A 23,318-nucleotide genomic window follows, 5' to 3' on the forward strand; every position below is an offset into this window, starting at 1 on the left:
GATAGAGGCATCTTTACTTTGAGGATAATGCCTGGGAAAGGGGAGGGGGGGTTAGATCAAGGCTTTCCTAGCAGGTAGGAGGATCATTTCAGGGTGTCACTGTTCCCCTTGTCCTGGGATGAGCAGCTCCTGCTCAGCACTGAGGGAGTATCTGCTCCGGCACACAAAGCTCCCAGTGTTCTGCACATGGGGGCATGATCTCCAGCAAAAGCTGTTTTTCTGTGCTGCCTGGCAGACAGTGGCATGTTGGGGCCAGCAGAGCCAAACTGGTGCCACCACACTTGGCTCCAGCCCTTCCCTGCCCCTGTGTCTGTTCAGTTTGTCTGGAATGGTGGAGAGAAGGGATTTTTCTGGCTGTGGGTGGCTTTGCAGTGTGCAAAAGGCTGTCACGCCACCAGCGCAATCCCTGTGTTAAGGCCTCATCTTTGCATTTTGCTGCTGCACAGAGCCTTGGGTCTGGCTGCAGCTCGGTTGCAGCAGGGATGGAATCCCTGAAATGGCTGCTTGGCCCTGCTGGGCTGTTTGGGGCAGTGCCAGGGCTGCACCTGGGGGCAGGCACTGCACCCCTGGCACTGTCTGCTGTGTGTTTGCAGTCTCACCCTGCCTTGGGAATAAATAGAGTGAGGAATGACACAAGCCGTGGCTGCAGGGCTGGCTGCTCCATGCACAGGCAAGAGATGACCTGGCGTGTTAAACCCTGTCCTTGGAGACAAAAATTCAGCCCTGGAGAGAGCTGCAGTGAAGGGTCTATCCACTCAGGATCACTCAGTTTATTCCTGTGGTCTCGGCTGGTGGGATTAATTCCACCCCAAGAATTCCATCCCATTCTTGCTGGAGTTATCTGCAGTTATCTGCCAGTAGATATTTTGCACTCCAGGGCTGGCTGCTCCATGCACAGCCAAGAGATGACCTGGGTATGTTAAACCCTGTCCTTGGGGACAACAATTCAGCCCTGGAGGGAGCTGTATTAAAGGTTTGGGCCCACTCAGGATCGCTCAGTTTATTCCTGTGGTCTTGGATGGTGGGATTTATTCCATCCCATTCTTGCTGCAGTTATGTGTAGTCATCTGCCATTAGATATTTTGCACTCCAGGGCTGGCTGCTCTATGAACAGCCAAGAGGTGACCTGGGTGTGTTAAACTTTGGCCTTGGGGACAAAAATTCAGCCCTGGAGGGAGCTGCAGTGAGGGTTCTTCCCACTCAGGATCACTCAATTTCTTCCTGTGGTCTCGGCTGGTGGGATTAATTCCACCCCAAGAATTCTATCCCATTCTTGCTGCAGTCATCTGCCTGTAGATTTTTGCACTCCAGGGCCGGCTGCTCCATGCACAGTCAAGAGGTGACCTGAGTGTGTTAAACCCTGTCCTTGGGGACAAAAATTCAGCTCTGGAGGGAGCTGCAGTGAGGGTTTGTTCCCACTCATTTTCTTCTTGTGATTTTGGCTGGTGGGACTAATTCTATCCCATTCTTGCTGGAGTTATCTGTCATCTGCCAGTAGATGTTTTGCACAAGGAAAAGCAGATATTGGAGTTATCTGCAGTCATCTGCAGACAGATGTTTTGCACAAGGAAATGAGCAGAAGCAGCAGATCTGGAGCCATCAGAGCTGCGAGCTGCCCTGATGCAGGGCACGTGTTTTCCGGTGCGTTAGCAGCATCCTCCCTCTGATGCTAATTCTTAACAGAATGAGTTTAAAAATAGCCCAATGGCTGTTGAACACCGACAGAAAGCAGTGGTGGGGCTGAGCTGGGTGTGTGGGGCAGATATCCTGTGCTGGGATGGGAAGTGTGTGACTCACAGCTGAGCACAGAGGGGCTGTTCTGGCACAGGGATGGAAAGGGCCCTGAGCTTTGCTGCCAAGTTCTCCTGCTTGGTTTGAGGGATGGCGTGTTGGAAAGCTGTTTAAATCAGTGTTTGTGTTTAATTTCAGCCCGAGGAAGACAAGCAAAGCAATTAAAATGCAGAGGCACAACGCGTCTGTTGCTGCGGTGCCAGACTGCCCTGCCTGCTTTTCTTTAGAAAGTAAAAAAAATTCTGTTTTCACTTTGTAGCATCCCCTGCAGGTGCTCAGCTGGGTGTGGAGCAGGTTTGCAGCCTGAGCACAGCCAGGACAGTGGGTGTGGGTGAGATCCAGCTTGTCCTGTGCTGTGTTTGGGACAGAGCCTGGGGTCTGTGTGTGTGTGCCATGCTCTGACAGTGTCCAGAACTGTCAGGGTGCAGAGGTGGGACAGGATTGTGATTGGGTTTCCCTTAGACAAAGGAAGGAATGGTTGTGGTGGTGTTCACAGGGGTCCCAGTACGAGGGAAGAGATGAGAATCTTGACTCCATGTTTTGGAAGGTTGATTTATTATTTTATGATATATATATTATATTAAAAGAAAATGATATATTAAAACTATACTAAAAGAATAGAAGAAAGAATTTCGTCAGAAGGCTTGAAAGGAATAGAAAGGAATGATAATAAAATCTTGTGACTGAGCAGAGAATCTGAGCCAGCTGACTGTGATTGGCCATTAATTAAAAACAATCACATGAGACCAATCAAAGATGCACCTGTTGCATTCCACAGCAGCAGATAATTATTGCTTTTCTTTTCCTCTGAGGCCTTTCAGCTTCTCAGGAGAAAAACCCTAGCAAAGGGGTTTTTCATAAAATATCATAGCGACAAATGATGAATTTGACTCTATGTTTTTAGAAGGCTAATTCATTATGATATGATATTATAGAATATTGTACTAAACTATACTAAAGAATAAAGAAAGGAAACAGACAGAAGGTTAAAAAGACAATAATGAAAACTCGTGACTCTTTCCAGAATCTCGACACAGCTTGGCCCTGATTGGCCAAAGAGTCAAAACACTCAGACTAGAAATTTAATTAAACAACTACTTGTGGGTAAACAACCTCTAAACACATTCTAAAGGAGTAAAACACAGGAGAAGCAAATCAGATAATTATTGTTTTCTTTTTTTTTTTTTTTTTTTTCTGAAGCTTCTCAGTTTCCCAGGAGAAAAATCCTGAGCAAAGGGATTTTTCCAAAAAAAAAAAAAAGTGAATCCCACAGGATGGGCCACGTCAGGGTCACCTCTTTGGGATGCTCTGGAAGGGGCAGAGCTGTGTGCGGTCCGTGGCTGCCACCCCGGCTTCTCCTGGGCTGCTCAGCTCAGATTTGGCGCGGAGGGAGGATTTGGGCAGTGACAGGGCTGGGGGACAGCTGCAGGAGTGGGGGACAGGCTGGTTTCCCTGGCAGGAGCCACGAGCCAAGGGGAGTACGTGCGGAGCCGGCCGGGCTGCTCACAACGTGACTGCCTGGGGCTGGGGCTGGGGGAGAGCTCGGGAGGAGCAGGGAGAGCTGCAGGCACCGTGCTGGGCTTGGAGAGGGCTCCCTGGATGGAGCCAGGGCTGCACTCAGGTTTTGCCAGGGCTGGGCAGCTGTGGGAGCCCCCAAGGAAGGGGTTTCTGCTCTCTGCATCCTGTGTAATTGTTCCTGCTGCTGTTGGAGGCAGAAGAAATGTTGAGGGGGGAAGAGGAACTAAGGGAAATCCCCCCTGAGCTTGCAGAGGGACATTTTTCTGCAAAAGATTTCCAAAAACAGCACCTGAGCCTGTGCCTCCCACTTCCCAGTATAGCCCAGTTCCTCAGACTGGCTACAGATGGGGCTGAGCACCCCTGGGTGCAGAAAATGATGGAATCACAAAGCTGGAGAGGCTGGCTGGGTGCTCCTTCTGCTTTTTGTGTTTAAACCATTCTGAGCCATGGCCACACTCTCCTTTCCTCCCCACCCTGGAGACACCATGGAGAGGCAGTTTGTGTGCTGGCTGCTTGTTATTCAAGGAGTAATTACTCATTGCTTGGGTTAGAAACCAGGATGGGCTCATGCCTGTGAGAGCAGCAGCTGCCAAACCTTCTGCTGGGAAGGCAAAAAAAGCACTTAAATAGTCCTTTTGCCCTGACTTTGAAGTCTGTTCTTCTATTCAGGGCTGTCTCAGGAAGGCTTCAAACAGCTGAGCAGCACAGCAAGTGTAATAAAGTTTTCTTTGGGGTCTGTTAAGGAGGTTTTCCTGGTTCCTAATGATGGGAAGGCCTGCCAGGCTCTGCCTCAGACTGTTTCCTGGCTGCACTCCAAGTACTCATCCACTGGATTTGTGTTTACTGATGCATTTTCTGGGGCATCAAGGCAACGTTCTACTTGGAGGGAGTTGCTTTTTTTTTTTTTGCAGTCAGAGGAAGCATTTTTGCAGTCTCAGGGAGCGCACAGACCCTCATGATTCATTTCCATGGCTTTTAGCATCCCAGGGATCAATTATGCTAACCACGAGCCATCCACTGAGTCAGGATTGTTGGCTCCACGTCCTGGATCAGCCCTGGGAGCAGATATTTGCCTGATTCCCTGTTCCTCTGCCAGCCTGGCTCTGTTACCAGCACAAATGAGCTGGTTGCAAATGCCTGGTGGTAGGAAAATGTAAGAGCTTAAATGAGAGATGTGGGACTCTGGGGGCTCTCTGAAATGCAGTTTATTGTATACAAAATGCAGTTTATTCTGTCTAAGAGGTTACAGGAGTCCAGGGCCATGGGTGACAGAGCTGTGCCTCCAGCTGTCAGCTCCAGCTGCAGGCAGGCCTGGAAACCCACATCCCTCATTCAGGCTCTCACTGATGGTGCCCCACGTTGGGCGCCACTGTGAGAGCTGAAATGAGAGATGTGGGACTCCAGGGGCTCTTCAAAATGCAGTTTATTGTGTACAAAATGCAGTTTATTATATAAAAAATGTAATTTATTGTATACAAAATGAAGTCTATTGTACACAAAATGCAGTTTATTCCATCCCAGAGGTTACAGCAGTCCAGGGTGGTGGGTGACAGAGCTGTGCCCACAGCTGTCAGCTCCAGCTGCAGGCCTGGAGACCCTTTGGTTTTGGTTACAATGCATTATTTACTTTTCTTTGCTGAACATCTTAATACAGTAGAACCAATCTATACCTTAACTATTATCTAAGCCTTGGCACAGCTGCACCACAAGCCTGGCTCTGGGTGCTCGGTGGGTGCAGCTTTCAGGGTGCCCCAGTAGATAAAGGATCTTTCCCATCCCTTGATGTCAAAGAAAAGATTAAACAGTAAAAGGATTGAGGGGAAAGGATTGCAGATTAAGTCATGGATCAGGATTTGTCATTAGAAGATGCTGACAGCAGTGTGGAGAGCCTGGTGTGAGTACAGCAGGGTTTGTGCAGGTGGAGAGGAGCTGGTGTGGGGCAGGAGTGTCCAACCCTGCAACCCCCAAATCCCTCCTGCAGCCACATTCTGCTCCTCCCCTGAGCACACCTTCCCATTCCCCTCCTCCCTGGGCCCTGCTGGCTCAAATTCTGTGCTGTTGCCTCATGCTGTGCATCCCTGAACTCTTCTCACTGATTTTTAACTCTGCCTAAGCGAGCAGTGACTCCCTGCGGTGTGGCAGGAGGGAAGCTGAGCTGTGAGTCAGTGAATCCCCCATAAAATCCAACCCTGGAGCAGCTGTGAGGGGGGAACAGAAACTCTTCTGGAGGGGAGTGCACTGCAGGTTGTCGCAGATATCTTTTATGGAAAATATTTTCCTTAGGATTTTTCCTCCTGAGAAGCTGGGAGGCCTCAGGAACAAAAATGTAAACAATGGTTATCTGCTGCTGTGGAATGCAAGAGGTGCATCTGTGATTGGTCTCATAGAGTTATTTCTAATTAATGGCCAATCATGGCCCAGCTGGCTTAGACTCTGTCCAAGCCACAAACCTTTGTTACAATTCTATTCTATTCTATTCTATTCTATTCTATTCTATTCTATTCTATTCTATTCTATTCTATTCTATTCTATTCTATTCTATTCTATTCTATTCTATTCTATTCTATATTCTATTCTATTCTTAGCCAGCCTTCTGATGAAACCTTTTCTTCTATTCTTTGAGTATAGTTTTAATGTAATATATACCATAAAATAATAAATCCTGGAGTCAGATCCTCGTCTCTTCCCCAAACCCCTGTGAGCACGGTCACACAGGTCAGGGTTTAACCATCTCCTTTTCTCTTCCCAGAGCCAGGTGGCCATGGTGACCTGCTGGTAGGAGAAGCCCACTGGGACAGCTCGCCTGGGAAGCACCCCAAAGATGAGGCCCAGCCAGAGATTGGAGCCCCTACAGCCAGTTTGGATGCTAAAGGGGAAACTGAGCCCGACAACTCACCCCTGATGCAGCCCTTGGGCTGCCAGGCTGACCCTGGGCACTCTGCTGGGGAGCCTGTGCCCCACGTGGGCACTGCCACCATGCCAGCAGGGGACACTGGCATGGGGCTGCTGGAGCTGAGGGCTGATGCCCTGGGCCAGGAGCAGCTCGGGAAAGGGAAAACACCTTCATTGGGGAGGAAAACAGATGAAGGCACAGAGGAGACCCAGCTTGAGCAGCACGAGAGGAGTGTGAGCCCCTGCCAGCTGCAGAGCTCTGCCCCAGCAGCCCCACAAAGCCTCCCCCATCCTGGTGAGCTGGGGGGAGACCCGGCTCTGGATGCCCCAGGGCAGCTCCTGAAACCTGGGGCTGATTCTGCAGAGAGTGTGGAGGCCAAGCCAGCTTCACCCAGGAGGGGCAGCAGGATCCCAGCCAGCAAGCTGACACCCAGGAGACACAGAGAGTCCCCCAAGAGAGCAGCTGAGGATGCAGAGAGGGGTCCCACAGAGCCACCCCCAGCCCGGGGCTCCTCCCAGCTGCCTCCCAGCCTCAGCTCTCTCAGTGGCAGCTCAGCACTGCAAAACTCACCAGTTCTCCCCAAGGGCTCTTACCAGTTTGACCCCAGTAACTTTGACTCCGTGGATCCATTCAAGCCCACCAAGACTCTTGCCAACCGTGACCCTGACTCGTGCTCCACTGCAGACAACAGCCTCAATGAAATCCTGGAATCTCAGACCCTGGAGCTGCAGGATGATGCCCTGAAAGGCAGAGACTCCCCCAAGAAGCCCAAGTCACGCCTGATAACGTGAGTGCCAATGTCAGAGCTGGGGCTGCAGCCCCCCTGTGCTCCCCACGGGCAGGCAGAGCTGCACTGGTGGTGGTGATGGAGGAGATGATGGATGAAGTGATGATGGAGGAGATGATGGAGAGGTGATTGTGGTGATGATGGAGAAGGTGATGCAGGTGGTGATGATAGTGATGGGGTGGTGATGGAGGAGATGATGATGGAGAAGGTGATGGCGGAGGTGATGGTGATGGAGGAGATGATGGAGAGGTGATGAAGGTGGTGATGGTGGTGGAGAGATGATGGAGAGGTGATGGAGATGGTGTTGGAGAGGTGATGATGGTGGTGGCACTGCTCCTGCCCTGCTGGTGCTCCTGCCCTGCTGATGCTCCTGCCCTGGTGCCTCCTGAACCAGCCCCAGGTCCTGCCATGCACCTCAGGCTCTGCTGCTGGCTCAGTTTTGTCCTCCTGTGCCTGTCAGTCCCACTGTGGGAGCAGAGGGACAGGAGTTCTGGAGCAGTGCCAGTGTCCTGAGTCCCAAGGGAAGGCTGGATTGGGACCTGCTTGCAGGGTCACCTCTTTGGAAACCCTTTGAGGGTCCAGCTGGTGGCTCAGGGTGTAGATGTGGTGTCAGAGGAGCCCTCAGGGGAGGCTGGAGCTGCTGTGTTTGCTGGACTTGGGCAGGACCAAGCACACCCTGGTGGATGCAGGTGTGGTCGGTCAAATGAGCTGAGACATTTATTTTGTGAGCTGCCACCAAGTTTGTGTTTTATGTCAGAGGAAAAGAACAGGTTGGACAGGCAGTCTCTCACTCTGCTGTCAGATTCTCCAGTGAGAAAATCAGATAGTGGGTTTTAACAGGGAAAGAGAAAACCTCACAGGCAAAAATTTATTTTTTTTGTTTTGAGGTTTGTGTTTGGATCTCATCTTGCTGTGGTGGGCAGCACAGGCAGGATCAGAGTGTCCCATGTGTGAGTGTGCCTTCCCAAAACCTGAGCTAGGCAGCTCCCTGTGCTTCTCAGAGCAGAGTTAACATCCAGGTCTTTTCACACACTCTTCTTCAGGTCTTTTCACACACTCTTCTTCTCTCCATCTGTCTGTCTCTCTCCCTGTCCATGCTTTGGTGCATCAGGACTACTGAGCAAGTGAAATTTCTCTGTTTTCTGTTGTAAGTACTCTCTCCTGTACTCCTTTCCTTCTCCTTTGCTGTTCTTGTCCTCTCTCTGGGTGTGTGCTGCCCCTCTGGTCTCCATGGCATGCTGGCTCCTTCTGCCCTTTGACTTGTGCTCTCTGCTGTCTGGTTGGTGTGGTGGGGTCCCCAGGGTGGCCTGGCCTGGTGTGAGGGAGAAGAGGAGAGCTGAGCTGGGCTGAGCTGAGCTGAGCTGCACTGGAGGCACACACCCGTGCTTGTCCTCGCAGCATGCCGCCTTGCAGCATCTTCTGATGGTGGACAAATGCTCAAAACCTTCAGCAGGTTTTTGTGCAATCCAGAGCTGTTATCTTGGGGCTGGGGAGGGGCTCACACCAGCTGCCAGGTACCTGGCACAGGAGAAGGTGCAGAAAAGAGGAGGGTGAGGACATGAGGGGGGAGCTCAAACCAGCAGCCAGGTGATGGGACAACCCTGGCACAGGAGAGGGTGCAGAACAGAGGAGTTTGACAAGTTTGTCTTGCTCGTGGCAGGGCATGAGAGAGAAAAACAGCTCTGAGGGATTCTTCAGTGTGATCCAGGTGTGCATGGCAGCGTGCAGAGCCAGCTCTGTGTGCCCCACCTTGTGCTCTGCTGTGCTGGGCTGGACACTGCCAGAGGCTGGGGGCAGCTCCATGGACCTGGGAGCAGCTCCTGCAGTGCTGCTGGAGCCTTTCTCTGTGCCTGGAGGCTGGGATCCCTCTGCAGGTCCCTGCAGTGGCTGTCACAGGAGCTGCTCCAGCTGCTGGAGGCTTTCCCTGTCCCTGGAGGCTGGGATCCCTCCCCAGGGATCACACGAGCTGTTCCAGCTCAGCAAGCATCTCCTGAGGGGTCGGACATGGCCATGAGGCTGGGAGGTCCCTGAGTGTGGAGTGTGAGGGGGTGAGATGCAGGAGAAGTTTCCTGCTGTCCCCCCATGTTCCCACTGGGGCCGCAGGGATGCGGCCGTGCCTGCAGCCCTGTGCAGGTGGCTCTGGATGGGTGTCTTCAGGAACATGGGATGGAGTTCCAGGGACAGCCTCCTCCCCGAAGGGTGAGGAGATCACCTGCAAGACCTCCTTGGGCTAAAGATCCCACCTGAGGGGCCCTTCTCCTTGGGGCAGCGTTTGTGCCTCACAGAGCGTTTGTTTGAGGCACAGCACCTTGCCCTGAGTCACCTGGGAGATGTGGCTGCTGTGGAGAAGTCCCAGACAAACTTCCAGCTGCAGGGACAGGCCATGAGACAGCCTGGACATGGTTCTTCCTGCAGAAAGTCGACTTGCACCAAAGCCTGGGGTGCCGTGGTGCTGGGCACGCAGGGCGAGGGAGATCCTTCTGTGCCAGCTCCTTGGCAGTGCCTCTCTCCCCATCAGCCTCTTGGGCTCCTTGCTCTGCTCCTTACCTTCCTCAGGAATAAACAGCTCACGGACAAACCCAACCTCTGTGTAGTTGTGTCTTTTGTTTGCCTGTTCCTCCTGTCCCTCCCAGCCGTCGCTCTGCCTCGGTGTTCACTGGTGAGTGGGGTGCTGGCACGCCGTGGGTGCAAGGCTGGTGCTGGGACTGCCTCCCCCTGCTTGGGCTGTCTGGCACTCACCCCACACCCCCCTCGCTGCCCCTGAGCCCCCCTGAGCTGCTGCTCCTCTCTCCTGCAGGAGTGGATGCAAGGTGAAGCAGCACGAGGCGCAGCAGCCCCTGGTCCTGGACATCAGTGCTCAGGTACGGGGGTGAGACCCCAAAACTGGGCTGGGGAGGGCTGGGCTGGCTGAGCTTGAGGCTGGCATCTTCCCTCTGGGCAGTTCCTGAGGATGGGAAGGTGTTGGGGAAGATGAAACAGGAAAGCCTTATAAACATGATTGTCTGGCAGAAGATTTGGAGAATATAGAAACTATGAGTGAGATTGAAATGAAAGCAAGCTTTGAGATCCCTCAGTTACTGAACAACTGGAAAACAATGGTGTGGCTGGCTGAAGGTGATCCCCTTTTGATGGAACAACACCCTCTGCTTGCAGACAGCTCCAAGGCTCAGAGCAGACCCTACAGCTTGGCAGAAGGGCCCAAAGAGGAGTTTGTAGGGTTTAAAATGTAACACAGGATGGTAATGTAATGATTCTTATAGGCTGTATGGAAATGCTGTAGGATTTGTATCTTGTACTAGATTGGTTGGTGAGAATCAGAATATTCAACACAGAAGAAGATTTATTGTATTGGAATGGGAACCTCACTCTTACCCTTTTACTCTCTCACCCTCTCATCCTCTCTCCCCCTCTCCTCTCTCAGGCCTGCTCTGAGCTGTGGCTGCAGCTCCCAGCAGGGTCCTGCACTTGGCCCTTTGCAATGAACCCCAAATTCCACAACCTGGCTGCACAGATCTCTCATCTCCATCCATCCCCACCCTCCTTCCCCCATTGCTCCTACAGGAAGGGAGGCAGGAGCAGCTCACCTGTGGATTTTAAGCTTTCCATGCTTTCTGTGCAGTATCAGTAGCTCACCTGGTGGCCTGACCCCTGCAGGTCTTGCCTAACTGCGTGTTTTGGTCGTGCAGGATGAAGGAGTGTTGATGTCAGAGCTCCCAGATGTTACAAACCGGGATGGCCGTGCCACTGATGAGGAGAAGTTGGCCTCCACCACCTCCACACAGAAACCAGCGGGGCTGGAGAAGAAGGCCGAGGCAGAAGATGACCTGGAGTACTTTGAGTGTTCCAACGTGCCTGTGTCCTCAGGGAAGCACAGACCAGAGGCAGGTGAGGAGCACCCTGCTTGCCTTCAGCCCTGGGAACGTGCTGTGGGAGCCTCTGGCAAGGATTTGGTGCTGCAGCCTCATCAGAGTGATTTATTTGCACTGACAGGGCTAAAGGCTGCTGCAGTTTCTCATGGAACCTCCCATTGCTTCCCTGCTCTGTTTCCAGCATGGAAAACCATGGTCCAGGCTGTGTTTGTTTAGATTTTGTGCATAGAGCTCTCTCCCTATGATGCTGCAGAGGGATGTGGGGTGAATTTGGGGGATTTAAGGTCAGGTCAGGTAGATTTGGGGGTTTTAGGGTCACTTCGGGGGATTTGGGGTCGGTGAGTGCAGAATCCGAGGGCCACGAGGAGGAGGAGGAGGAGGATTTTGGGAGTTTGGGGTTGGTTCAGGGGGATTTGGGGTGATTTAGGGTTTCCCCCACCAGTGCTCACTGCTGAGCAGAGCAATTTTCCCTTCAGAGCATGGACCTGGTGTCCTGGCACAGGGCTGTGCTTGATGGAGATCTCAGTAATGCCCACACAGACCCAATTATTGCTCCTGGTGGAATTCTGCCCTCAGTTTCCCACGTAATTAGCCTCTCTGCCCAAGCCATTACAAAATAATTAAAAGCCAGGCCAACATGGCATTTAATCAATAGCCAAGCCCTAGGTGCAAGCAGGGGAAATCACCACGGGGGGGTTGCAGCCTCACTTTGCAGGAACCCATTAATCATTTCTGCTGAGGGCTGTGCTGGGCTGCCAGCTGCATGAGAATGGTGCTTTGTCCTCAGGGGAGGAAAATCTGACAGCCAGGGGGGAGGCTGGAGGCTCTGTGTGAGCATCTCCCGTTCCAGAGCTCTCCTGGAGCACCAGGGATGAGGGTGCTGGTGCTCTGAGCAGCTGCTGAGGTGCAGAATGTCCTGTCCCAGCTTGGGGACATGGGCACAGCTGGACTGCCACCTCATGGTGGGACATGGGCACAGCTGAACTGCCACCTCATGGTGGGACATGGGCACGGACTGAGCTGCCACCTCATGGTGGGACATGGGCACAGCTGGACTGTCACCTCATGGTGGGACATGGGCACAGCTGAACTGCCACCTCATGGTGGGACATGGGCACAGCTGGACTGCCACCTTATGGTAGGACATGGGGACATGGGCACAGCTGAACTGCCACCACACGGTGGGACATGGGCGCAGCTGAACTGCCACCCCATAGTGGGACATGGGGACATGGGCACAGCCTGAACTGCCACCACACGGTGGGACATGGGCACAGCTGAACTGCCACCAGAGGGGAGTGTTGGTTCCCACTCCAGGAGTGCTGGAAGGCTGGCAAGGATGGCTCATCCCTGTCCCCAGCCCTGCTCCTTGTGGCACCTGGGGACAGGGTTTCATGGTGACCTTGCTGGGGACTCCGTGGTCTTAGAGAGCTTTTCCAACCAACATGATTCCAGCAAGGAGCTGGGGGCAAAGACACCTTTGGGAGGGGATGGGAAGGCTCAGAGGGACCCTCCTCTGTCTCAGAAAATCTATGTGTGCCCCAAGGTGCTGTTTCCAAATCAATTAAAGGTTGTTTTTCGTTGTCTTCAGGTTTTGAAAAGGAGCTCTGCAAGCAGATGGAAAAGGGAGGGCCTGGCATCTTCCCCGTGAGTGCCTCTCGCTTTTCTCCTTTCTGAAACGAGTTTCTCTGGGAGGTAAAATTCCTGACAAGCCCACGCAGGGACTTGATAAAAATAGCAGAGATTTCCCAGCAGGCCTGGAGGAGCCTGGCAGAGACAGATCCATCCTGGGTGGGCGAGGGGAGGGGGAGAGGGAGGGGACAGGAACAGGGCTGGGGATGGACAGGAGCAGTGCTGGGGACAGGAGCAGTGTTGGGATACAGGCAGGGAGGGGACAGGAGCAATGCTGGGGACAGGAGCAGGGCTGGGGACAGGGATGAACAATGCTGGGGACAGGAGCAGGGCTGGGGACAGACAGGACAGTGCTGGGGACAGGGATGAGCACTGTTTGGGACAACGATGAGCATTGTTGGGGACATGAGCAGTGCTGGGACAGGCAGGAGCAGGGCTGGGGACAGAGATGGGCAGTGCTGGGGACAGCAATGAGCACTGTTTGGAACAGGGGTGAGCAGTGTTGGGGACAGTGCAGAGCCAGGGAGGTGGCTGCAGGGCAGGGAGGGCAGAGCAGAGCACAGCCTGCACAGGTTGTGTCTCACATGGAGTGCCCAGGGCTGGCTCTGGTGGCCCCTTGGTGCTGCAGGGACCCTCAGGGCTCTGCCCTCTGGCAGCAGAGCTGGGGAGAGCACAGGAGCCCTGCTCTGCAGCCCCACAGTGCTGGGACAGCCCTGCCATGGCCTGAGGAGCCCCAGGGGACACCCTGTGCCAGCCCCTGGCCAAAGCTGCTTGAGCTGACAAGCAGATGACAATGGGATTAGCAACATCAGCAAAAGCAGCCCCTGTGAGACAGATTAACTGGGCTGAGCCCCACAAGGACGTGGGCAAAGTGAGCTTTAATTGGTGCCCTGAGAGCCTGGACAGGCTCTGGTCCTGCAGGCAGGCTGCTGTCACCCCACAGGTACCTGCAGGAGCTCAGGTGTGCATCTGCTGTTGGAAGATGCTGTGGGAGGCTGAACCTGCTCAGTGCTGGGGTGGAGCAGCATCCCAAACCTGCCCCAGGAGTCGCTCCCACCTCTGCCATGGCCACAGGGAGCTCAAACTGAGCAGCTGAAGCACCAGGGGGAGACAGGAGAGGAAAAGTGCTCCAGTGCTCTGGTTTCCACACTGTGAGGAGCAGGCTGCCTCCTCTCTCCCCTTCCTCCCTTCTCTATTTCTGGCAGCCCCTTCTCAGGGAGATGCTGCAGGGCTGTCACTGCTCTGGGTGGGGAAGTGAGGGGCAGGCAGTGCCAACTGAGCCTTGTGCCCTGTTTGTCCCAGTGGCTGCAGTGTAACCGTGATATTTTCTAAGAAATCCTTTCCTTAGGATTTTTCCTCCTGAGAAGCTGGGAGGCCTCAGGAACAAAATGTAAACAATGGTTATCTGCTGCTGTGGAATGCAACAGGTGCATCTGGGATTGGTCTCATGTGGTTGTTTCTAATTAATGGCCAATCACAGTCAGCTGGCTTGGACTCTCTGTCTGAGACACAAACCTTTGTTATCATTCTTTCTTTTTCTGTTCTCAGCCAGCCTTCTGATGAAATCCTTTCTTCTGTTCTTTTAGTATAGTTTAAATAGAATATATATCATAAAATAATAAATCAAGCCTTCTGAAACATGGAGTCAGATCCTCATGTCTTCCCTCATCCTGGAACCCCTGTGAATGTGGTCACAGCAGCACTGCCAGGGCTCAGATGCAGGCTCTGGGCTCTGTGTGTGCAGAAAGGGAAAATGCTGATAAAACAGGGTGGGTGGGTGAAAAGAACCCCCTGGTAACATCCCATCCCTGGGTGATTCCCCCAGGACAATCCCGGGCTGTGCTCCATGGACAAGTGCCCCAGCGTGAGCAGCAGTGACAGTGCCCTGGCTGGCATCTGCCTTAGCGAGTCCGAGAAGGCAGCGGTGCTCACGCTCATCAGAGAGGAGGTAAAGCTCTGTTCCTGTCCCCTGGGGCTGTCCCTTGTGTCCCTGGGGCTGTCCCTTGTGTCCCTGGACTGCCCCTCCTGTCCCTGTCCCTGGGCTGTCCCTCCCTGCACCTGTCCCCATGGCAGCAGGGGCAGCTCTGCTCTGCCCGGGGTGGGCGATCTGATCGCCTGCGTGGGGCAGAGAGGGGAAACCCCTCCGAGCACATCCCAAACGTGTCTGCTGCCCCCAGATCATCACCAAGGAGATCGAGTCTAACGAGTGGAAGAAGAAATACGAGGAGAGCCGGCAGGAGGTGCTGGAGATGAGGTGAGAACTGTCCCCTGAGGGGGCATCAGGGGTGGCACAGCTCAGCCTCACCAGGCTTGGCAGAGATTTCTCTTAGTGCTGTGTCCTGTCACTGTGATATTTTCTGAAAAATCTCTTCGCCAGGATTTCTTCTCCTGGGAGGCTGAGAAGCCTCAGAGAAAAATGAAATCAATAATTATGTGATTTGCTTCTCCTGTGTTTTGCTGCTTTGGAATGTGGCTTGGGCATTGTTTATCCAACAGGTGCATGTTTGATTGGTTCCATGTGAATTGTTTTTAATTAATGACCAATCACCATCCAGCTGTGTTGGACTCTGAGGAGTCAGTCACGAGTTTTTCATTATCATTCTTGTTAAGCTTTCTGATGTATCCTTTCTCTTTCTTTAGTATAGTTATAGTATAGCATTATATAATATGACATGATATAATGTAATATAAATACAATATAATATAGTACAATATAGTATAATGTAGTATAATATAATATAATATAATATAATATAATATAATATAATATAATATAATATAATATAATATAATATAATATAATATATAATGATAAATCAGCCTTCTGAGAACATGGAGTCAGATTCTCAATTCCTCCTTTGTCCTGGGGACCTCACAAACCCAGCACCAGTGTTCTCTTAGTGCTGGTGCTGCATCCTGCTCATTCCTTTGCTGCAGAAATAAAATAAAAATAAATAAAAATAGAAATAAAAGAAGTAAAATCCCATGAGCTGTGCCAGCCCCAGTGGCAGAGTAGGGTTTTGGTCTGAAGCAGCACTGACAGGTGGTGCAGCCCCAACATCTGGGATGCAGCCCCAACATCTGGGCCCTGTACCCGTGCTCCTGTGGGGTGCAGTGGTGACAGGGCCAGCAGGGCCTCCATGGGGCAGGTTGCCACCATGTCCCCACAATCAGTGGCCTCTCACCTGTTTGTTTTTTCTCTTCCTTCTAGGAAAATCGTGGCAGAGTATGAGAAGACCATTGCCCAGATGATAGGTAAGGTGCTGTCACCTGGCCAGGTGTGCAGGGCAGGGAGCTGGCTACCACAGCTGTCCCCACTCAATCACTGTTTGTTTGTTCTCCATCCCAGAGGATGAGCAGAGGACCAACATGACATCTCAGAAGAACCTGCAGCAGCTCACCATGGAGAAGGAGCAGGCCCTGGCAGACCTGAATTCAGTGGAGAGGTCCCTGTCGGATCTGTTCAGGAGATATGAAAACCTGAAGGGCGTCCTGGAAGGATTTAAGAAGGTCCTTACCTTGGTTTGCCCTTTCTCCCTGCAGCTCTGGTCCCTGGACAGAGCTGCTGGTTTGGATTTTGGGATTCTTAGAGGGTTCCTGGGCATTCACAGTCCATGTTTCTATGGTGCTGGGTGTAAAGCAGAAATCGGATTTGTTAAAAACCTTTTTTTTCACGCTCAGAACAGTATCTATCATCCTGTCAGAGCAATGTGCCCAGTCCCAATGCAGATGGATGTACTTTCTTTTCCAGAATGAAGAAGCTCTGAAGAAATGTGCTCAGGATTACCTGACCCGTGTCAAGCAGGAGGAGCAGCGCTATCAGGCCCTGAAAGTCCACGCAGAAGAAAAATTAGACAAGTAAGGTCATGCATGAGATTGCTGGGTGCTTCAAGACCATGTAGGGAAGCAGCTTCATTTGCTGTGCTGAGGCTGCAAGGCAGGAGCTGAATGATGTGAAAAGCTGCATTTTACAACCTCAGGCTCAAGTGTGTCTAAGCAAGGCAGAGCAAATCCCTGAATGCACTCTCTGATCTCTGCTTATTTATTTTTTAATGGAGAACCTGAGGTTCACGGTCTATTTATGGCCACTTAACCAAGCTCCCATCTCTCAGAGTGCTCCTGTTTGTGGTACAGGAGGGGGCTGTGCAGCCCTGGGGCTCAGCTGATGAGCAGGAGCTCAGCAGAATGTGTAACCCCGAGTGAGGTGGGTGATGAGCAGGTTTAGCTTGGCCCTGAAAGAGCAGAGGGGCTGGAGGAGATGAATTAACCCAGTTTCACCCAGGTTCCACAGGGGCAAACCCTCTGTTTTTCCCAAATGAGCAGAGCCAGGCTCTGCAGTTGCTGCACAGCCTCAGGACGTGCTGTGGTGTCATTTCTGTGGAGAATGACACAGGAACAGGCAGGATTGTAGAAAGAGCAAAGAAGGTTTTATTTAAGAGAACCACAAAGTTTTTATAAAGACACAGGAGCAGGCAGGAGGAAGGATTGTAGAAAGAGCAAAGAAGGTTTTATTTAAGAGAACCACAAAGTTTTTATAATGACACAGGAGCAGGCAGGAGGAAGGATTGTAGAAAGAGCAAAGAAGGTTTTATTTAAGAGAACCACACGGTTTTTGTAGTGACACAGGAGCAGGTAGGAGGCAGGTTTAGCTTGGCCCTGAGAGAGCAGAGTTTCACAGAGGGGCTGGAGGAGCTGAATTAACCCAGTTTCACCCAGTTTCCACAGGGCTAAACCCCCTCTCTTGTACCCAGGGAAGCAGAGCCAGGCTCTGGACATGCTGTGATGTCACTTTTGTGGAGAATGTCACAGGAACAGGCAGGAGGCAGGGCTGTAGAAAGGGCAAAGACGGCTTTATTTAAGAGAACCACACGATTCCAGGACTGACAGACAGTGCTGGGAGGGGAAAGGAGAGGTGACTGACACACCTGGGAGGGAATTATCATGGAAGGGACCCGAGGTTCTGGGGTAAACCCTGAAGTCACCCTGGCCCCCTGTGTCCCCCAGAGCCAACGAGGAGATCGCCCAGGTGCGCGCCAAGGCCAAGGCGGAGAGCGCGGCGCTGCACGCGGCACTGCGCAAGGAGCAGATGAAGGTGGAGTCCCTGGAGAGAACCCTGCAGCAGAAGGTAACACACACACCTGCTCCTGCCTCTCCTGCTGCTGCCCTCAGCGTCCTCTTGATGCCAGAGGTGTCCTCCAGATGTTTGGTCCAGAAGGTGTTTGGGTTTTGGGATACTTTTTTGGGTTTTTTGTGTTTTGTGGGGTTGGTTTGGATTTTTTTTTGGGGTCTGGCTTATGTGTGCCTGTTTGCAGAGTTGTAGGCTGGGGCTGGCTTGCTGCAGATCCCTGCAGGTCTGACTGGGATGAGGAGTTGCTGTTCTGCCCTGAGCATCCTGTTGATGCCAGAGGTGTCCTCCAGCCTTTTGGTCCAGAAGGTGTTTTGTGGGTTTGGTTTTTGGGAGTTTTTTTTTTTTTTTTTTTTTTTTTGTGTTTTGTGGGGTTGGTTTGGATTTTTTTTTTTGGGCAGAATGGGCACTGCTGGCTTATGTGTGCCTGTATGCAGAGATGTGGGCTGGGGCTGGCTTGCTGCAGATCTGGCATGAGGAGGGGTGAGCACAGGGCTCCACAGGGTCACATATAGGAGCTGGCTGCCCTTTCCCATATATCCTTGATGCCAGATGGGCCCTGCTGTTGGTCCCCAAGATCTTCTTCTCTTCCAGAACCAGGAGATCGAGGAGCTGACCAAGATCTGCGACGAGCTGATAGCGAAACTGGGAAAGTCAGACTGAGCCTCAGCACCCCCTCCTCGCCCAGCACTCTGCACTTGGCTGCTTCTCTCGTGACCTTGAGCACCTTGCCTTACCCTGGAGTCCCTGCAGGGAAGCTCCCGTGTCCAGCTGCCCCTTGGCTGCCAGACCTGTGGCTCCTGAGCAGGGCTGCTCCCTTCTCTGTGTCTGTCTGCTTCCCACAGCTCCAGGCTGGGATCCCTGCAGTCAGCTTGGGAATCATCCTGGGCTCAGGCTTGGGAATCATCCTGTGCTTGCCTGGGAAGCCTGAGTTTAGTCTGGGAATCATCCTGAGCTCAGCCTGGGAATCATCCTGGGCTCAACTTGGGAATCATCCTGGGCTCAACTTGGGAATCATCCTGGGCTCAGTTTGGGAATCCTGGGTTTAGTCTGGGAATCATCCTGAGCTCAGCCTGGGAATCATCCTGAGCTCAGCCTGGGAATCATCCTGGGCTCAGCTTGGGAATCATCCTGGGCTTAGCCTGGGAATCATCCTGGGCTCAGTTTGGGAATCAGGGCTCAGCTTGGGAATCCTGGGTTTAGCCTGGGAATCTTCCTGTGCTCAGCTTGGGAATGATCCTGGGTTCAGCCTGGGCCTGTGTGTCCCTCTCTGGGCCTGTGTGTCCCTCCCAGGGCGTGCTGCCCTGTCCCTCTGCACCTCTCAGGTGGGAGGTGACACCCTGGGCTCTGTCCCCCGTGGCTGGGCTGTGTCCCCACTGCACTCTCTGTCCCTGATTGTCCCCATGGGCTCAGCAGAACAGGTCCAGCCTCTGGTGGGTCCTGCCCTGGGATGTGGGGGGTGGCAGGGAGGGACCTGCAGGCTCCTGCACTGGGTTTGGCTGGTGTCTGGTTGGTGGGTGAAGCACAGCACAGCCTCGCCCTGCCCCTGGCTGTGGCAGCCTCAGAGGAAGGGAGCTGACATCTCTGCATTCGTGCACTTTATGAGCATTTATGGGCGCTGGGGCTCTCTGCTCACTCCTTCCAGTCAGGCAGGACTTGTTCCCCCCAGAGCAGTCACACAGCCTGCAGTACCTTCAGGTGAGGGGAGGCAGGAGGTTTCTGCACCAAGAGGTGTTTGAGAAGCAAACAGATGCTTCTCAAATGGAGATGTTGGTTCTGGAGGGCTGGGAGTGCCCATCCATCCTCCCTGTGCCCACCCTGGCCCCTGCAGGGCCCTGTTTGTGATTCCTGTGCCATGCTGAGATCAGGGCTCCCTTTCAGAGGAAGGAGCTGAGCCCTGATGTGCCTCTGGGTGCTGCAGTGGTGCAGGATTCTCTGCCTTGAATGGATAGCTGTGAAATAAGGGAAATATTTGCAGTTTGGACTGTTTCCTGCCCAGCCTGTTGAACACTTTCACAAACCTTTTTGCTGCTACCTTTTTGTAACAGAATTGAGCTCTTCTCCTTCTATTTTCTAATTCCCCGTGTCGAGCATGCAGAGCAAACACCTGTTTAAGCCAGAGCCATACACTTGATTATATTTTATTAGTTATATAATATAGAGAGAGTTTATTCTACACTTAAGCAAAGGTGTCAGCAGCCTCCCCCAGCACACAGCTCCCCAACTCCAGTTCTCCATGTTCTTCCCCGTTCCCCAGTTATCCCAGTGACAGACTGGTCATGGAAACCAGTGGCTGACACCACTCAAAGCAGTGCACCTGTTGCTTGTGCTGGATATTCACCCTTGCACAGCTGGCAGAAAAGAAAAACCCTTTTTCCCCCCTTTCTTTTTAACCCTTTGACCTCCTCACATGTCCCTTCCTGGGCTGGTGAAAAACCTTCAATCCTGCGATCAACAAGGACTATTCCTGTTCCCATTTGGGAGTCTGTGCAGGTAAAGCGAACCCCTGAAACCCTGAGATTTCTGGGGCAGAAATGGCTTTTTTCTCTTGAGGAAGCAGAGTGCAGCATTGCATCACCCCTCAGAGCTGCTCCAGGGCTGGTTTCTGGTTTGAGCCTTGGGGCATTGCCCTGTCCAGCCCACAGCAGCACCCACAGTGCTGATGGACCACTGCAGAATTTAGGTTTCACCACTCCCCCAGAGCCCTGCCCTGCACACAGCAGTCACTGGGGGCTGTCTGCAAAGCTGTGACCCACAGGACACAGCCCTCCATCCCTCCTGTCCCCAGTGCCACCCAGTCCTGCTGTGCCACCTCCCCTCGCCCGTCCTGTGCACCCCAGCCTGGGCAAAGAAGATTCCTAAGGAATGATTTATTAACTATAATATGGTTGTAGCTCCAGATATAGATATAAATACATGCATAATGGCTATGGTGATGTAAAACAAGGGGTGTTTGCCTTGATGGCTGCACCTCTGGGTGATGGGGTGGTGTCAGGGATGGCACAGGGAATGGCACAGGGAATGGCAGGTCCCTGTGAGTGCTGTCACAGCTGGGTGTGTGTTTGTCCCCTGTCCCTTGCAGTAGGCTTTAAATGCCCTTTTGGCAGCAGCAGCAGGCCCTGCCCCTGCTGCTGCTGTGTTGCTGTTTGCAGTGTGTGTTTGCCAGCAGATCTGTCTGTAACCAAGTGCCAACCAGTGACCCCCAACTACTGATCCCTCCCCTGTGCCTCCCCCAGGCAGGAAATTCAAATTCCTCTGCGTTGGACCCCTCTGCTTCCAGCCACGTGTGTAACTGCCATTGCCATCGGTTTTATATGTATGATAATTTCCCTTTTATATGTCAGGTAAATATTTGTAAGAGTTATACTCACACAAATGAGATTATTATTATTATTATTATAATGATTACTAATATATTTTTTCCATGTTTCATTGCCTGAGTAAAGACTGTGTTTATCACTCTTGAAAGCTTTCTTGGTGTTTGTGAGGTTGGTGAAGAGTTTTGGGAGGAGTGGGTTTTACCTTCCAGTATGGGCTGTGTTCTGCCTTGTCTCTATTAATATGGTTTATATGGTTATTATTTGGTTTCAAATAAGCTCAGTTATCATCTGTTCCTAAAATCTGCATTTCTGAGCTCTGAAATTCAGACCTGGGATTATTTTTCTGGCCTCCCAGCACACTGTGACTGTCCTAAGCATGGGCTGTGTTCTGCCTTGACTTTATTAATGTGGTTTATATGGTTATTATTGGGTTTCAAATAAGTACAGTTCACAGTATGGTTATTATTTGGTTTCAGATAAGCACAGTTATCATCTGTTCCTGAAATCTGCATTTCTGAGCTCTGAAATTCAGACTTGGGATGATTTTTCTGGCCTCCCAGCACACTGTGACTGTCCTAAGCCATGCAGTGAGCTCAGGCAGCAGGAAGAGCTGAGGCAGCAGCAGGATGTGCCAGGCAGGAGAATCCTTGTCCTAATCCCTGCACTGACCCTGACACCCCTCTGTGGCCTTGGCTAAATCCTGCTGGAGCCTGAGGGGTGCAGAAATGGTTCCACTGGGAGAAAAGAATAGATCAACTGAGAATCTCAGGGATTTTCATTTGTTCTCTTGCACTTCTCCTTTGGTGGGTTGGAAAATCTGGAGGGGTTTTCCCCAACTTGTGATAAGAAAGGGGCTGTTCTCTGATGGAGCAGCTGGGCTTGGTGAAGACCTTTGAAAGCCACCACAAGGTCCCGTGTCCAGAGAAGGTTTCCAGAGCAGGATATGGAGCAGAGCCCAGCCCATCCATGGCAGCATCACTAAGAATCCTTGTCCTGATCCCTGACATCCCTCTGTGGCCTTGGCTAAATCCTGCTGGAGCCTGGCGGTGCAGGAATGGTTCCACCGGGCTCCCAGGGGTTTTCTGTTGTTCTCTTGCACTTCTCCTTTGGTGGGTTGGAGAATCTGGAGGAATTTTCCCCACCTTGGCTGCTACTCATGACAAAAAAGGGACTTAACTGTGATGGAGCAGCTGGGTTTGATGAAGACCTTTGAAAGCCGCCACAAGGTCCCGTGTCCAGAGAAGGTTTCCAGAGCAGGATATGGAGCAAAGCCCAGCCCGGTGTGGTGCCATCACCCAGCCCACGTCCTTGGGGAGCTGTGTCCTGTCCCCCCAGCTAAGATGGCATTAGCCCAGCCCCTGATGCAGTCAGCCAAGCAGATTAGCTGTAAGACCTTAAGACAAAAGAGCAGCTGCCCAGCCCACCCTGCACTCTGCTGAGGATGCCTGCCATGAGGACCCTGCTGGCCCTGGCCCTGGTCACGTCCCTGGCTGGAGGAGGTAAGTGTCCCTTGGCTGGAGCTGGGTTTGCCTGCTAAAATTTGGTTCTTCAAAGGTATAATCACAAAAAAAAACATGGTAAAAGGGGGGTGGCTGCACTGCTCAGAGCAATGCCATGGAATTGGGGCAGCTCTGGGCTGTTTCAGGGTTTTTGGATCAAGGCAAGATGAACACTCTTGTGTTGTGAGGTCCCCAGGATGAGGTGAGAGATGAGAATTTGACATATTATATTATATTATATTATATTATATTATATTATATTATATTATATTATATTATATTATATTATATTATATTATATTATATTATATTATATTATATTATATTATATTATATTATATCATATTACATTATATTACATTATATCATATTACATTATATTACATTATATCATATTACATTATATCATACTATATTATATCATACTATATTATATCATACTATATCATATCATACTATATCATATCATATTTTATTATAATGTTACATTACATTATAGAAATTATATACTAAAACGATACTAAAGAAAGAGAAAGGATACATCAGAAGGCTAGAAAAGAATGAATAATAAAAACCTGTGACTGATCAGAGAGTCCAACACAGCTGGACTGGGATTGGTCATTAATTAAAAACAATTCACATGGAACCAATCAAAGATGCACCTGTTGGTGAGCAACCTCCAGACCACATTCCAAACCATCAGATAATTCTTGTTTACATTTTTTTTCTGAGGCTTCTCAGGAGAAAAATTCTGGGCAAAGAAGATTTTTCTAAAAATATAGCGACAGAACGCGCCTGAACTTTTAGCTCAGGGCAGAAGAGAGGCTGTGAGGAACAAAAAAGGAAACAGAACACAACGCAGCAGTGGAAGCTGTGTCACTGTG

The 23,318-nt window shown here is 51.6% G+C and overlaps 1 protein-coding gene across 4 annotated transcripts in view; it reads left to right on the top strand.

Annotated features, from left to right (window-relative positions):
• The window catches only part of TACC1 (transforming acidic coiled-coil containing protein 1), a 35,958-nt gene extending 14,875 nt beyond the window's left edge, over window positions 1-21,083 (top strand). For 3 of the 4 annotated variants that reach the window (XM_058820137.1, XM_058820135.1, XM_058820138.1), the window contains exons 3-13: window positions 6,059-6,989; window positions 9,787-9,850; window positions 10,676-10,874; window positions 12,450-12,505; window positions 14,316-14,438; window positions 14,668-14,744; window positions 15,702-15,745; window positions 15,840-16,000; window positions 16,242-16,348; window positions 17,495-17,615; window positions 18,210-21,083. In XM_058820137.1, coding sequence (XP_058676120.1) covers window positions 6,211-6,989; window positions 9,787-9,850; window positions 10,676-10,874; window positions 12,450-12,505; window positions 14,316-14,438; window positions 14,668-14,744; window positions 15,702-15,745; window positions 15,840-16,000; window positions 16,242-16,348; window positions 17,495-17,615; window positions 18,210-18,278 — 1,800 coding nt within the window. In that variant the 5' untranslated portion in view covers window positions 6,059-6,210 and the 3' untranslated portion in view covers window positions 18,279-21,083. Of the gene's footprint in view, window positions 1-6,058; window positions 6,990-8,100; window positions 8,137-9,786; window positions 9,851-10,675; window positions 10,875-12,449; window positions 12,506-14,315; window positions 14,439-14,667; window positions 14,745-15,701; window positions 15,746-15,839; window positions 16,001-16,241; window positions 16,349-17,494; window positions 17,616-18,209 lie in introns of all 4 variants that reach the window. The other variant, XM_058820139.1, reaches the window with a different exon arrangement.
• The last annotated feature ends 2,235 nt before the right edge of the window (window positions 21,084-23,318 follow it).

This window comes from Ammospiza caudacuta, chromosome 26, assembly GCF_027887145.1.
Source record: "Ammospiza caudacuta isolate bAmmCau1 chromosome 26, bAmmCau1.pri, whole genome shotgun sequence".
In the NCBI taxonomy this organism is placed as follows: domain Eukaryota; kingdom Metazoa; phylum Chordata; class Aves; order Passeriformes; family Passerellidae; genus Ammospiza; species Ammospiza caudacuta.